The sequence below is a fragment of the Halyomorpha halys genome, unplaced genomic scaffold, assembly GCF_000696795.3.
Source record: "Halyomorpha halys isolate HHAL.00 unplaced genomic scaffold, Hhal_1.1 Scaffold211.1, whole genome shotgun sequence".
NCBI classification, from domain to species: domain Eukaryota; kingdom Metazoa; phylum Arthropoda; class Insecta; order Hemiptera; family Pentatomidae; genus Halyomorpha; species Halyomorpha halys.
In genome coordinates, this window is record NW_027105462.1 from 44,949 (window position 1) to 61,584 (window position 16,636).

Genomic DNA, 16,636 nt, shown 5'->3' on the forward strand with positions numbered 1-16,636 from the left:
TCTTATTATATCTAACTCTTCATTTTATACCCCTGTTATTTTACACTTATGTTTTTTCTTTTTTTCCTTTTTGTACTATAGTGTTTGTATCTTTTTTAGCCCTGAAGAAGCCCTGCAACGTGGGGCGAAACGTTGGCTCAATAAAATAGTATAATTATCTACTATTTGAGTTTTTTGACCGCACCCGGACCGTATTCCATTCATAAATAAATTTGTAAGCACTAAAAATTAAAAGAACATAATGATGAGGATTTCCGAGAAGTAGGTCAACTAAATATTTTTAGGAAAAACCAAATCATATTAATTTTAGGGTCACCTGTAACCCTTAAATACAACTTTTCAAAAAAATTAAAAATTAGAAATTTTTCACATTGATTTATTTGAATATTTTGTTTTTTATTTTGGTGACCATTGTTCATATAATCGTTCATAACTCCTCAGCATTTTATCCAATATTATATATATATATATTAGTTTAAAATTAAGAAAAACTTTTCAAATGTTTTATTTTATAACTCCAGTACTAATTTGTTTTATTAGATCAGGTTTGTGCCCTTTGGTGCAGTTTATAGAGCCCTAAACCACTTCCAAGTTTGATGTAGATTGGTTGAGTCATGTTGAAGTTCTATTTTTTTTTAAAAAAGAAAATTATGATTTTTAGGCCAAAATTTTGGGCCCAAAACTTTTATTTTTCAATTTTTTGGAAAATTTGTATTTAAGGGTTTCTTGAGGCTCTAAAAACTTATATCTACTTTGGTTCACTACTAAAAAATATTTTAGCAAACTTTGATAGGTTAGTCATTCTGAATTGTTTCAATAAAATAGTAATATTGAAGCACAATGAGAGTTATAATGTATAAACTGTAACAATATCTTAGATAACAAAAAAATCACCTAAATTGGACCAGTCTTAATATAAAGGGACGTTAGCTGTTATCATTTATGATGTTACTATAGTTACTGTCTTATCACTTCATCTATATATTAATTTATATCAAAGTTTCAATAGTGTTCAATTAATGTATGTACATATGTACATCCTCAAATATAACAATGGGGAAGCATTCCCAGGTCTGCTAGTATGATATTAACAAAAATTCTAGAAAAACTATTTGATATAACTTATGAAACATAGTTTTAAAAAAATGTAAAGACAATACTGTATTCCATTTATTTTATTTTTCAATTAAATATAATGTTAAAAGCTGTCTGAAAATTTTAAATTGACTAACTAGTCCAATAATTATAATATTAACTGAAAAATTCATTAACTCATCCTTCTATACAATTTTCAGCATGCAAGTGTAAATAAAAATGGTGAAAAATTTATGACCAGAAATGATTTCGTGAATGGATTTTTGACCCTTTCTCCAAATGAAAATTACAACAACCAGTCTATAAAACTCCTAGCGAGTACTGTTGACTCTAGTGAGGATGGGTAAGTTCTATTAAAATATCTATAATATTAAAAAATAAATATTTTATATTTGAAATATATTCATATATTTTCTTACAGACTTATATCATTCTCAGAATATCAAGAGTTTGAAAAACGGTTATGTGACCCAGACACTATATACAAAACAGCTTCTCAGCAGTTTGATAATGAAGGAAAAGGGAAAATAACACTGTGTAAGTAAAAAATAAAAACATTTATTTAAACGAATTGATCTATTCTTTTATCAGAAATTTACAAAATAAATCTCCGATAAAAGTATAGATCAATCAACTCTTATTTTTCATAAAGACTGATTCATTTTAGACTTTTGAAATTTAAATTATAACCAAGAAATACGCCTAATCTTTAGTTTATTGCTCTCTAATCAAGATTAAACTGGAAAGATATTTAAATAAGAAAAAAAAAGTAACTTTATATTGAAAAATGGTACTACTTTTCAGTTGTAGACATTCAAATTCATTTTGAATGTCAACAAATAAATAAATCCTATGATAGTCAGGAGTATGTAGATTCTCGATACCATCAGTTTTCTTGGAGTTAGGAAATGAAAGACTGATCAAGTCAAACAGAGAATACATAGGTGGTTCAGGTACATAAATAGGTTGTAGCGACACTACTATCTGCTGGTCTATGCTCTAACTAATTTAGCCGCCAAAATTGCAATGGCCTGGCATGACGCAACCTACCAGCAAACAAGGGAACTATTACTGGCATCAGGCAAATCCCGTTATATATTAATATTTGTACTATTCCTTATACATTCTTTAATTTCATACATATAACAATTATATAAAATATTGTAATATTAATAGATGTTTAGATATCTGAATAAATAAAGATTACAATAGAATTTGTTGATCCACTGAAAGCTAGCATGACATCTTACACATACTATCTCTCGAAGGCGTTTAATAGCCCAGAGACTTCACTTGGCAAAAATTGGAAGATCTCAGTGAGCTGCAGGGACCCAGTAGTCAAGAAGGCCCTCAACTCAATCACCACCCAAATCAGGAATCTTCTGCACCAGTGGAAGACTGCGATCTGGCATGATCGCCTGAGGGCTACACATGACGACTCCAGGAAATTTTGAAAGCTCACCAAGGCAGCAACCAAGAAGACCTCGGCCGTTCGACTTCATGACAGGGACCGCCTCATGACCCCCACTGAGCAAGCCGAGTCATTGGCTACACACTATCAGCGGTATATTGAAACGCTGACTGCGGCATTGCTCTCAATCCCAACCATGGCCCATGAGAACAAGTATATGTTTGTCTCACCTAGATGACTGAAGGCCATCTTGAGGCGATGTCATGGAAACTAGCCCCCCCGCCTATGCCGACGACATCGCCATCTACAGCAGCAGTATGAACCCAAAACATTAACTAGAGTGAACCGGAGCAGTCTGCAAAGAGATTTTCAATGCCTGGGTAATTTGAACATCACCATGAATCCAGCTTAGACAGACTGCATCGTGTTCGCTCAGCAACAACACAAGCGATCAACTCTCCCGAAGTCGCTCAAACTGGAAAATAATCTAATCTCCCCTTCAAACTCAATAGTATATCTGGGTGTGAAGATGGACTGCCATCTCAAGTTCTCCACCCATCTCTACCAGAAAACGAGGACTGTAAGAAGGTGGTCTTACAGACTGAACCAACTCCTCATATCAACAGCGCTCTCTCAGCGGCTTAAACTGCAAGTATACAAGAGCATCCTGAGGCCGGCACTTCTATACAGAGCACCACTCTTCACTTACCTCTCTGACGGCACGCAGCGTTCAGGGATTCCAGGATAGTATGCTGCGGAGGATGGTCTCCACTACATCGTGGAAGAAGAAGAAGCCTCTGCAACTGCATCAGCTCCTCGAACTGCCTACAGTACCAGAGTTCATTGGTCGGAGGCATGTTAAGTTCTTTGACTCCCTCAAACATCTGACCAATACACTCTTCCTATCATTAACACCAGCGCCCCCTCCAGTGCGCTAGCAGGACCTTCATCCCCCTAACCAGTGAAAAGACACTTATTTTTAGTTTTTAGTTTATAGTTTTAGGTTTAGTATGTAGATTAAGATTCAGAAAACGAAGTGCGCCCCAGCACCTTGTCTATTAAACATCACAAAACATAAATATCTCAATCTGTCCTTAAAATTGGAGCAATGGTCCAGTAAAAGAACAATTCTCAAAATGTATAAATATAATTCAGACAATATAATTTTCTATTGGGGGTAGAAAAAAAAAAAATCTCGGTGCGAATTCCTGCCTCATGGAAATCACTTCCTTAGGAGGTAGAGGATAACAATGTTCATGGTGGATCTGTGAATTCTAGGGCTCTACTTCTGGAAATGTATATAGTCATTGAATTTTCTATGTCTTCTCTGGATCTCTTTTCCTTTCTATACCTACTCTCCAATCATAAGGCCCAGTGGCATCCAGTCCAGACTTATATACCCCTTCGTGCCTACAGACATAGTACCCTGTAGAACGGAGTTGGAGTTACCTTCTTGCAAGGCCTGGCAGCTGGCACCCAGTCCAGACATGCATTCCTTCTTTGTACCTGCAGACGTAGTACCCTGTAGAGCGAAGTTATCATCCTCAGAAGACTTACAGCTGGGCCTGTAAGACTCATCCTGTCTATTAACCTACTAACCAACTACCTTACCTATTTTGAACACACATTATCAAGGCATTCTGGTACAGAGCATCCCACATTATAAATTGGAGTCAGATCATCTAACACAACAAGATTGTCAAAACATCAACATAGACAAAGAGTTTTTTCAGATAATACAATTTAAATTATAAATAGAATATAGATACTAATGGAATGTAGGTAGTAATAGAATATTGAATCGTTTCAGATGATTTTATGGAAATGATCAAGAACACTGAATTGAATCAGAAATTGCCTTTTGATATGAATAATGATTTCTTGAAGCTTTATTTCGGACACGAGCCACAGGCAACGACCTACAAGGAACTTAGTCAGTCCCTAAATGTAAGTTATAATCTTATTTACTCCTATTAATAATAAAAATTAGGGATTATATTTTAATAAAAAAAAAAAAATTGATTATGGCAGTCTTGGGACTGACCTACAGAAGTGAAACGTCTAAAATTAAAATAATGTATTAAAATTGTATTAATAACGATGATGCAGTCCCTCTAATTGCTTAAGGCAGAAAATATTAGTTGCATAACAATAATTAGAATAGAACAGCTATTTTATGAGTCAATCTAGCAGACATTTTTTTATATTGTAATAGGAGTTAATGAAGCAACAGGAGCTCACTCAATCGGACTGACACACTGCTGGATTATTAGCACCTCTAACCTCCTATCAATAATAATAATAATAAAGGCTTAGAGAAAAGGAAAGTTCGATTCAGACACCACCACTCGCTCTCTACATGCATTTTGTCCAGGGATGCCCTTCCAAATTTACTTAATCAGTTATAACTCACTTCCCCTCATCTATGCTTTGGTCTACCCCTCTGACGTTTACACGTTGGTTCAGTGTTTAAACATATTAGGGATCCGTTCGTTACTAAGAACCACAAACTTACATGCTACAAAGCTATAACTTGAATTATATTTACCAGATGCAGTTCCCTCGATTCAGCACTGTTTAGCCTTCTAAATTCTACTGTGAATTCATCCTTTTTTGGTCCAAATATCTTATAGAACACTTTATTTTCAAAAACATTAAGTCGCCATACTTCCCTTAGAGTAAGAGGCCATGTTTCGCATCCATAAAGAACAGAGGGTAGGATTATAGTTAGCATGCTAAGCAATTTCAGAATTGAAAAATAACAAGGATTTCCTGCCTTAAACCTAGCTTTTATTTTATCTATTTTGTTTTCCTAGTTACCATAGAACCTAAATGCTTAAACCTCTTTATTATTATTGTTATTATATGGGTGACAGACCATAGAGGTCTAAGTCCTCACAGGATGTATTCAGAAATACTCGGAGTGCCACCCATTGGCTAACGGGCCTAACAAACGCCCAGAAAAAAAAAGCCCTGGTGGGACAGGGACTCAATCTGACAACCTTTGGGTTGGTAGACTGGCCTGTTGCCACGCTGCTACCGCTGCCCCCTTAAACCTCTTTACCTGTTCAAATGTATTTCCTTTTATATCTGTATCACCAAAATTGCTCCTGTCTTATACTAACCATATATTTTGTTTTATCCGTATTAATTTCAAGACCTAGTTCCTTGCTATCTCCTATTACAATACAAATACTTTCTTACTAGAATAGACCAGTGTGGTCTTCCTTCCTCTATCACTTCTGTTTCATCTCGCATCAAAAAATCATTTTACTCCCATATATTTTTTTTTGTTGAGCTGTCTAATGTCATAAACAAGTTTCACTTCAAAAGATACCCAAAAACTGCAATATTTTGGATTTTTTAGATATTTCAAAATCACCCTTCATGTTTATCCACAAATCTTACTTCTTTAATTAGAAATTATTCCTCCTTTGCAAGTTTCTTTTTCCAGTTCAATAGTTGTATTTAGTAAAGCTATTAACAAAAAAAAATTATTTATCTAATTTTGTTGATATTTTTATCCAACTTTGAATTTGTCCAAAAAAATCGACAACCACTATTAATTCGGTTTGCCCTGATGTTTGTACAACTTCCACCACCTTTTCTTCCATTAAAGGTCTGTTCTTTCGAGGCTAAACCATTTCAATTTGAAGATCACTTCTGTTTTCTCAATACTCATTTCTCAACGTTTTATTAAATAAATATTCAATAGCTAAGAACTCCAGAACAAAATACAGCAGCCTGGTGGAGGGTGCTTAAGGAGTCTCACTCATAAGCAGGTTGTTGCACCATCTAAATAAACAAAATCACAGTGCACTATCTCTACACTATATCTACATGCACTATCTCCCATGATTACTCTAAGAATCAAGGAAGGAGCGGAAGGGACGGTGGGTAGCAAGCCAGAAAGGCACTACTTTGAAAAAATTCTTTCCTACCGTCCCTTCAGATTGAAGGCTAAATGGGTCCTCCCAGACTATTGGGTTTCACAGATCCTAACAGGACACAGAAGGTTCCGGGAAAAGCTGTAGAGCTTTGAAAAGAACATCGCCCTAGGCTCCCTGCATTCTGAGTTCCTTAAACGACAGAACATATAGTAGTGGAATGCTCCGCCATGGAAGGACACATAGCCAGGCTATAAAAAGATTGGAATTTTCACCCGTGCTGAGTTAGACTTCTCCTGTTTGATGAAAGAAGAGAATTATCCCTTTTTCAGGGAGTATGTTTACAGGTGGAAAGAGGTGGTGGGTCCTATGCATTTCATCATAGAATGAGCTTGACCACCCGACATCGGCAAGCCACCGGAAGAAGAGAAAGATGACCCAGACTAAGACCAGGAGGATTGAACCAACCCGGACAGATGTAGAGGACAAGGTGCAGCCCTGTCAGTAAGGCACTCAACAGAACCCTGGGTTGCTTCACAGCTAAATTAAAAATTGTTTTCCTCCCAAAAAATATTAGATGGAACCCCCAAATACAATTATATAATAAGAAAATATAAAAAAAATTATTGACGATTTCTCAGTGGCATTAACAAGCCCAGCATACTGCTGCCGCACCCTGTATGCCAGGAAGGGAGATAAAAAAAATATTAAAAAAAAAAAAGATCACTCCAAGAACAAAAAAGTCATTTCTATTGTTAACTATTGTATACGTCTTTATTGTTTACTAACAAATAATAGAACATTTTCAAATGTTATTCCTTTACCTGATTTTTAATATTTTTGTTAAATATTTAATCCTTCTTAGTTAATTTTTTTTTTTTTAATTTTTACTTTCCACTGATAAACTATAATTTGGATTTCAAGGATACAAAAGCTGGTAATGATGATGAAGATGGCTTCAAAGTTAATTTTCCTTTCTATTCAGTTTTTAATTCCCTTGTCAACAAAATGGAACTGGTTAAGCAAGCATATTTAAATGTTATAAACAGTTCTCAAATAAAAGAACTTAATAATGGTAAGCTTTTTTATTTCAATGATAAGTTCTATTAAAATAATACATTTCAGTTTTGTTATGATTTTTTTTTTAAAAGTTATTTATATTATTTTATTGAAGAGAATTCATACCATCTGCCACAATTTAAGGGCATTAAGTATTAGTGTTCAAATACTCATTCATACAATATACACAGAAATAAAAAAAAAAAAAACAGAAAAAAGGGAAGAAAAATGTAACCATTATGAAAAAAATTAAATTCTGTTTTAAAAATAGATTTATGCCATCTAATAGGTAATTTCCAATGAACACAATTGAACCTTAGGGAACGTATGAATTTTATAATTAAAAATTGTAATTGTTGTCCAATTGTTAAAGTTCACAAACACAAGATATCAAATAGGAAGATTAATAGTTGACCACATGTAATAGATTCAAGGAAGATAGACTACTGGGTGGCGTCCAATAAAGGTACGAAACATTAAAAACCTATTTATTAAAAGATTTAATAAATAAGAAGTGGATGGTCAGGGATGTGGTCAAAAGAATTAAAAAATATTTAATAACTATTTATTTGCAGACATTTCACCCCACTTTGTAGGGCTTCATCAGGGCTAAAAACATATATAAAAAACAAAACAAAAAATTAAAAATATGTTGACAATGTAGGATACTAAGATATAAAGAAGTAAACTAAAGTAGGGTTGAAAATTATATAAGTAATTATGAGGTGTTGGTAGATGACTATAAATTAATGTGGAGAGAAGATTACCGGGGATGGGTTCAGCAAATAAACAAAAATATCTATTAATGCTATTATTTATTTATCTATTATTGCTATCATTACATTTTGACCTAAATTTCAGAAAAGATATAACAACCATTATTCAGAGAAATTATTATTAATTATTTATTTTTTATGTTTCTCTGAATGATGGTTGTTATCTCTTTTTTGTATTTTTAAGACCTGAAATTTAGGTCGAAACATCGGCATGAATAAATATTTTTGTTTATTTGATGACTGCACAACCTCCCCTTCCCCTCCCCCGAGGAGGGATATAAGCTAATAAGTAGGAATTGTGGGTGAGAGAATGGAATATGTATTGGAGTTGGAAACACGGGATAGGATGTTACCACGGGAGTAAGATGTTCGGCATCCCCATCGTTAGAGTTTAGCATTTTAGTCTCCTCCAGCAATGAAGCATGGTCTGAAGGTTTGAAATAAGGAATCAAGGAGCTTATAAGAAAGGAAATTACCAGGAGGACAGTATACAGCTGAAAAGGTAACATGGAAAAGGCGTATTAAAATAATAACCGAGGTGGATTGCATTGCATCACTTTGATTAGAAGGAATAACAGAATAGAATAAGGATTTGTGGATAAGGAATAAGGAATAAGTCCAGTTCCTCACGGTGATTTTGTAGGTCATTAGCATACCATAACACGACAGCTAGGTTCCTAGTTAACCTCCCTTATCATGGGAAATTAAGTGGGATTTCGGATAGGACTCTAGTGAGAAGATTGATAAGGGGTTTGATGGTCTCTTGATGATCGGTTAGGAAGGATGAAAGGATTTAATTAATATCGATTGGATTTTGATAATGAAGGTATGGATCAGGGGCTTGTGATGAACAGTTTATGTGTCTTGGAGTGCTGGGTGGGGGTCGGGCTCGTTGTGATTTGTTGTAAGCTGGGGTATGAGGAGCTGTGTTGGTTTTCAATGGTAATTGGGACGGTGGGGGGGGGGTGATTTATTGGAACAGATGGGCAAGGAGGAACTGGGTGTGAATATGGTGGTAATTTTACCCAAAAGGGTAGATGATGGGGAGGAATTTGATGACTTGGAGGCTGAGGTTGAGGATGAGAGGTCAGGGGGCTTAGATTGAGGAGCCTGATGTCGGGGCTATTGTTTCTTGATGGTGATCTCCGAGTATGTCCGGGTTGAGTCTTCAGTTCGGTCCGCTGATTTTCAAGTAGAAGGCTGTGGTTCAATGAATTGAGCTGGTTTTTCCAAATTTGGGAAAACATTTAAATTTTGGGTTTCAGGTGGCTGAGTGAAAGTGTGATCAAGTTCTTTTGATGCCCCTGAATGAGACCCCTGCTTGTAAACTTCACAGCCTCTGTAGCTCGCTGGGTGATTTTTTTTTACATAGAGCACATTTTGCCGGTTCATCTCGTGATTCGTGACAGGATTCAGTTGCGTGAAGTCCAGCAGATTTAACGCAGATGGCAATAGGTTTTAGTATGCCTAAAGTTTTGACACCTGGTGCACTGGACAACAATTGGTTTATTTGGGCTCCCCAAATTTAACTGTTGAATAAACCAACTTTGTAACCTGAAATATTTCAGAATTATTTCGGGCTGGCTCTAAGTCAATAAAGAATAATGGAAGAGGATATTTGTCAGTGGAGTGTAGAATGCCTGACACATTCCTCACAATGTCGCCAATTTCTTCCAGGCCAGATTTGATAGCAGCTGTGGGAGTGGTTGAATGGAGACCCCTCAAAAGCACTCTGTATGCATTTTCTAGTTTCAGCTGGTAGCAATAAAAATCATAATCTTTGTCAATCAAATAATTGACGAGTTTTTTGTAGTGTTCCTTGGAAGTGTGTTAATCTTAATGTCTTTGACCCGCGAAAAACACCTGAAATTTGGCTGTCCGATCAGGTATATTCTTGTATCTTCTTTAGCCCTGATAATGTCCTACAAAGTGGGGCGAAACATTGGCAAATATATAGTTGTTAACTATTTTTTGTTTCTTTTTTGACTGCACCCCCAACCATCTTCATATTTCGATAAAAAAAAAAAAAAAAAGGTCAACCATTTATAGATATAATAAGTTTTAATAAATAGTTTTTATTTATTTTATACCTTTACTGACCACCACCAGGACTATCTTCCTACAAGATATCAAATAATTTTTAAGAAGGCTAAACTGTTTTGAAAGTTAGAATCTTAAGTATTCTATTTGAGTACTGAAATAATTTTTTTTTGTTGTCAAAACTGATTTTTAAAATTATGTTAGGTTCAACAGAGAATCTCCTTATACACCTTTTTATTTTAATATAAAAAAAAAGTTTATCAAAAATATTTTAAGATATTGAATGGTTTAAAAGAAAACGTATTATGACATTATTTATAGTAGTACATTTTATCTTTCAGATGAATTTCAGTATCAAGCTCACAAGAAGCCACATATCACGTCTACAGAAGTTTTACTTAAATTATGTCAATTAAGTAATGAGCAACAGTAAGAGTTTTAAATTTACATTTAATTCCTTCTCAGCTGTAACTATTCCCTATTTACTTTAATTTTAAATAACAAAGTATCTGGAAGAAGTAATTCTTTCATATATCAGTTAGTTTCTTTTTTAACTGTAACCATGTTTTTAATAAAATATGTTGAAACATGATCCCCGATTTTATTACCTACTAAGTCAACTTAAACAAGAATGATTATATTAATTTGAAAACTACTACAGGAAGATGGTATACAGTGACCTCCAGTCTATGCCTTCTGATAAACGACAGATTGTAGCCCGGCCACTATTATTAAGAAGCGAAGATGATGAACATCACCCTTATAAGAAGAAAATAATTCAACTTGTGTCGTCTAGTGATAAAGTAAGTTTTGCAACAATGTTTGAACTAATAAATTTAAAATGGTGTGGAAGCTGTTGACTATAGATGAAATATAAGTTGGAAGTTAGTCAGGGTGAAACGGCATATGGTGCGGAAAAAAATATAAATTGTATGAAACTTTATATTTTATTTGTACCAACATTCAAGCCTAAATTGAAGGCCTTCATTACTGCAATTAAAAAAAAAAAAAGAAAAAGAGACAACCATTATTTAACAAAACAAGAGAGAAATACTTTATTCATATATGCTGCCTAAATACATTAGGTTGCTATCTTACACAGCATACTTATCAATCCTTAATCGGACATATTTACATTACATATTCATGGTATAATCATAAAAAAAAGATATACAATAATAGGATATAATCAACATTTTTTTTTTTCACCACTACAGTTTCCTTTTACAATCCATTTCAGTCTGTACAACCAATACAAATGTTTCACTCACTCCCATTACAATACAAATTACAATACAAATTCGCTCTCCGGAATTCACCCTCCCAGATCCTCTTCAGTGACCCGCCAAAAAAATTCAATATAATACGGTAATGTGAGATCAGACCATCATTCATAGTCACAGCAGTAGATCAGTCTATCAAGAACAAACAACTAGATACATTTTACAAGAATAAAAATAACATATAGATTAAGAGGAAAATACAACAAGAAAAGAACAATTTTTTTTTTTCGGTTAGCTCTACAGACCAACAGATCTTTGGCCACCCGAACCAACTTTCTCCACGCCCTGCCGTTCCTTCCACGCCTTTCTACTGCTTTCCAGTTGCTGCATTCAGCTCTTTGGCATCTTTCTTGATACTGCCTATCCATCTGGCTTTTGGCCGTCTGCGTGGTCTCTTGCCAACTCCACTAGCATTAATTGTTCTGTAGAGGTGTCCTGATGAATTGCTTTGAGCTATTCTTGACTGAGAGAAGGCTTTGTTTGCGCTTGCTATATGCTGGTCTATATCAGTCCGTTGATTATTTATTCATTATATTGTGGATCCGAGGTAAAAGATCATAAATTATTTTTATCTTCATATACTTGCAAGCTGATTTCCTCTGCTTCTCTAATTAGTCTTTCCAAGTCATCTTGGATACACTGGGACTTAATGATTCATTCCAATGTACACCTCATCATTTTCACATGATGTTCTCCAAATCAGTTCAGTATTATGAATACACAATTTTACAAAACCAATTCTCTTAAAATAGAAAAAATATATAAGATTTATCATAAAATACATTGTAATTTTCAAGAGTTCAAAAGGCATTGTTGAGACAGTTTTTTCTGGATTATTCAATACTATTTTCTGGAGTATTTAAAACTTACTTTTGACACATATGCCCTAAAATAAACCAATATAAGTCAATTCCATATTATTTATATTTAGTTAGTTTTTATATTAGATATTAGTTAGTTAGTTATATTAGAATAGGAAATGAAATGTACATCATGTCAGTGTAGTTTGACATCAATTTTCATGAAAAGCTTTATCATAGCTCCTACTAATATAAAACTTAGTGCTTAGATACGTAGAATTCCAAAACCAGTTGAGTCAAATTTCAAATCAAAAAGATGCTGAAAACAAATCTGACTTTATTTTTCAAAAAAAAAAAATTATTGGCTACTTTAATGGAAGCATGTTTTGGTTTTTGTAATGTACATATATACATACAACACAAATATAATATATATTTAAAGTATACAATCCCATATCATAACCCTCGAAGAGTGGTGTTGAAATTAGATGATCAAAATAAATTCCAAAAAATCCCATTGAATCACCTTTACATTTTGTCGTAAACCTATCAACTGCACTACAATATCCTTTAATAATGTTTCTCTTACTCCTGTTGAACATATCCACTAAATTGAACTACATCTGGACAATTAGTCAATGTAGCTAGTCAGTTTGGAATCCTCACACAAAAATGAAAAGACAGGAAACTCCACGTCGATTCCTACTATTACAGCACTTACTTGACAAATGGTTTGAACTTCCAATCCATTAAAAAATGGTTGGTCTACCTGACCAAAAGACAGAAAAAGATTGATCTACATGACTATAATAAGGCCTATCTGGACAGACAGAGTTGAGCTTTGGGACTCCACTAAACCTTTGCATTCCTCTTATATCCAATCCTTACAATTCAAAATCTTTCAAAAAATCCTCAATTCTCCTAACATTGTCACAAATAAGATCATCCATAAGGAGACACTTTAAGTCCATATGTAACCAATCAAGCCCAAACCAGATAACAATCCTTCCATTATAAACTCCCTAACTACCCAAACCCACTAGTTTCTAACCTTGATTCTTCTTCCATTCCAGACAATTCTTTGAGGTGCCTGAAAAGAAGATGGCATCGAGACTTTTTAATGTAGAAATGAAATTAGAGTCCTACCAATGGGTAGTTTCTCTGCATGCCTGTATCACTCCATTCTGATCTTACATCAAATTAACTATATGTATTTTATGTAAATGCAATTGTAAATAGCAATGAATAAATAATAAAAAAAATTAAAGATCTGCTCAATCAATAATTAGTGCGCTGATATAACACAATAGGCAGGACAGTTTAAAAAAAATTTACTTTTTTCTTTGAAAAATGAAATTTATAATCAATTTTTTTTTTGTAGGACAAAAAAGAACCGAGAAGTATTTTGATGTCAGTGTTAGAAAGTTTATACAGGTTAACTTTGGGATTCATGGCTGGAGGTAATGTTAAGTTTCACAAATTTTCCATTTAATATTTTTTTTTTTTTTAATTAATAAGGGAAACCAATCAATAAATAATTTGTGAAAATGAGATACTAATGCAATCTTGTGGCTTATTTACAAATGAATTGAAGCATGAATCAATTTGCAAGAGATCAAGCAGTAACCAAACTATCAAATGAAATTCAATGGACAAAATACAGAAAAACAAAATCTAGTAATGGCAGTAGACTTTTATAAAAAGTTGAATGGGTTGCAAATGGAAGTCTCGTCTAATAGACTCAGATATTTCAATATCAAATTTCTTTTATTTTACTATTTAATTTCTTGAAAATTTATTATTAATAAATGAGCAAGTGTAGCGGCAGTGGTAAAACTAGTTCAGTCAAAACTATGAACCAGTATCAAATAAATGTAATTACCAATAAATATTATTATATTTAAAGGTTAAATGAATAAGCAAGAGGACTCCAAATAGCAGCATAAATTAAATATGTATTTTCATCAACAAACAAAAAAAATTAATAATATTGAAAGATAAAAAAAATTTTTTTTAAAAATCTAATATTTCTCAAACCCACTATTTACAAACCACAAAAAAAAAAAAATTAACTAATAAAGAAAAATTAACATTACTTCAAACACAAATAATAAATATGCATACATTGAATTTTAGAAATTAAATTAAATTATTACCATTAAAAAATATATCTATGAAAATGTTTCCTAAACATTTTAGTAACAATTTAATAATAAAAAAAATAGTTTATTATACTCAAACTTGAACTCAGGACCACTGACTTGCCGGGTGCAGGTCATTGAGTGAGGTCTGTCAATTTCATCTTTGCGATAGCGTTCTATAGGCTGTGGACGGTAATGCGATGTCCAACAGTGGGCTGAGCAGTAAATGCAGCAACCATAAAAAACGATTTAGCCAATGTCAACATTATGTAAAGTGCTAAAAAGTGATGGCCGACTGACTAGAGGTACTTTGTCCATGTTCCTAGCCCTGAGTCTTTATACATGTATTGTATACGGAATTGATTCCTATTCTCATACTATATTCAATGCAACAATACAACAAAAATAAACAATATCTATGTATGTATGTAAAAATATATATACATATATATATATATATATATGATTGACTATGATAATAAATATAAAATATTGTAATATTCCAGATTTATTAAAATAAATAAAAGGAAATTTAAGAGTTTTTATTATCCTCAGATCTCAAATATAGCTTTGATGATTATAAGGTTCAAATTGAAAAAATTAAATATTAAAAAGATATGAAAATTTTATAACATTATTGACTCTTATCTCAGGGCGGGTTTTCTAGATAATTAGGACACAAAAACACTTAACTAAATTAATGGCTACTTTTACAAATATACTTAAATTCTATGTTGAGCAAACTAACCAATTAGATAATCTTCTTTGATGACTGATGTTCCTCGATGCCTTCTTTCTAAATATCTACACTGACAGTACATAAAGGATCAGTCCCCCTCCTAGTTTTCCAATCCACCGGTGATCCAAACAAAGTCTTTCTTCCTTCAATTATACAATCTTGGATGACTGGTGATTCTTGATGTCTTCTTTCTAAATATCTACCACTGACAGTAGACAAAGGTTGGTCAGCAACACCAACTTCCAGGAGACGCCCTATCACCTGCCATCCTGGCAAACAAGTGTCCTCATTTCCTTTGTTCATTCTCATGCCTCAATGTTCGGTTTACACATCAATTGTAGCACAACAGTTTTGAGTGTTTGCTTATGATTTTCTTTATGTATATTTTTCTTAATACTTATTATCGACTTCTATTGTTTCTTAAATTTACTGTTAATAAAATTATGATACAAAATAACAAAAGTTGATTAAATTTGTATCTATCTTCTCAATATAACAGCAATTCAACAGACTTCAGAAGGACGCGCACCGCCATCTTCAATATTTTTAATGATGTATTTTTATTCCATATTTGATTGATGAAAATTGTTTAGCTTGCTTTTTGGTTCAATAAAATAAATGAACAATATTGAATGTTGATACATAAAATAAAACCATCTATATGTAAAAAACAACTATTTATCAAAAAAGAGGATATTACAATATATAGCATATCAGTATTTTTTCTTTTCACATGGTATCCACAACACCAAGGGAGAAAAAAATGTGTAATGGGAAATTTATATTTTTTATAAAAACTGTATAATGGGAACTATTGAACTTATACTGCTCTATTAGGTCTTATATTTTTTGCAAATTCACTCTACTGTAAATGGTGTTCAATTATATGTTTTATTATTGTAGGTACTTTTCAAGATATGGAGCTCTGAATGAAAAATTAATTTTTTTTAACGATTTAGAACAAAATCCTCATTTTTTATTCCCCTTAATAATGACAGTCATCAATTTTGACCAGTAACTATATATAGTTCTCACTCAAGTAATCAAAAATTGGGGTGAAATTTCTCTGGTTAGAATAGGTTGGTAACCTGAAATGCTAAATATTTTTCTCACTTGCAGTTTGCAACTCTGATTTGAAGCTGTGAAGATATTTTAATTCAAATGTTCAAAAATTTGTTATAATTTCATTTCTGGTGCTACCTTTTCCACTTTTTTCCTCCCTATCTCGAAGTAGCGTCAAAATACAATTTTGATTTATAGCTCGTTACAAAGAGTATGAAATACTAAACATTGCCCACACTTGCACTATCCAACTCTGATTTTTGGTTTTTCAGATATTTAATCTAAATGCAAATCACTTTAAGTACTGCCTAAACCACTTAGTTTTTCTATCCAAGTTAATTTT

The 16,636-nt window shown here is 33.1% G+C and overlaps 1 protein-coding gene across 2 annotated transcripts in view; it reads left to right on the plus strand.

The window, feature by feature from the left end:
* LOC106679616 (calcium-binding mitochondrial carrier protein Aralar1) overlaps positions 1-16,636 on the plus strand; it is a 39,890-nt gene that overhangs the window by 5,817 nt on the left and 17,437 nt on the right. The window contains exons 3-9 of one of the 2 annotated variants that reach the window (XM_014418877.2): positions 1,296-1,438; positions 1,517-1,632; positions 4,317-4,453; positions 7,318-7,468; positions 10,610-10,697; positions 10,930-11,071; positions 13,733-13,811. In XM_014418877.2, the coding sequence (XP_014274363.1) occupies positions 1,296-1,438; positions 1,517-1,632; positions 4,317-4,453; positions 7,318-7,468; positions 10,610-10,697; positions 10,930-11,071; positions 13,733-13,811 (856 nt within the window). Of the gene's footprint in view, positions 1-1,295; positions 1,439-1,516; positions 1,633-4,316; positions 4,454-7,317; positions 7,469-10,609; positions 10,698-10,929; positions 11,072-13,732; positions 13,812-16,636 lie in introns of those variants that run through there. The other variant, XM_014418878.2, reaches the window with a different exon arrangement.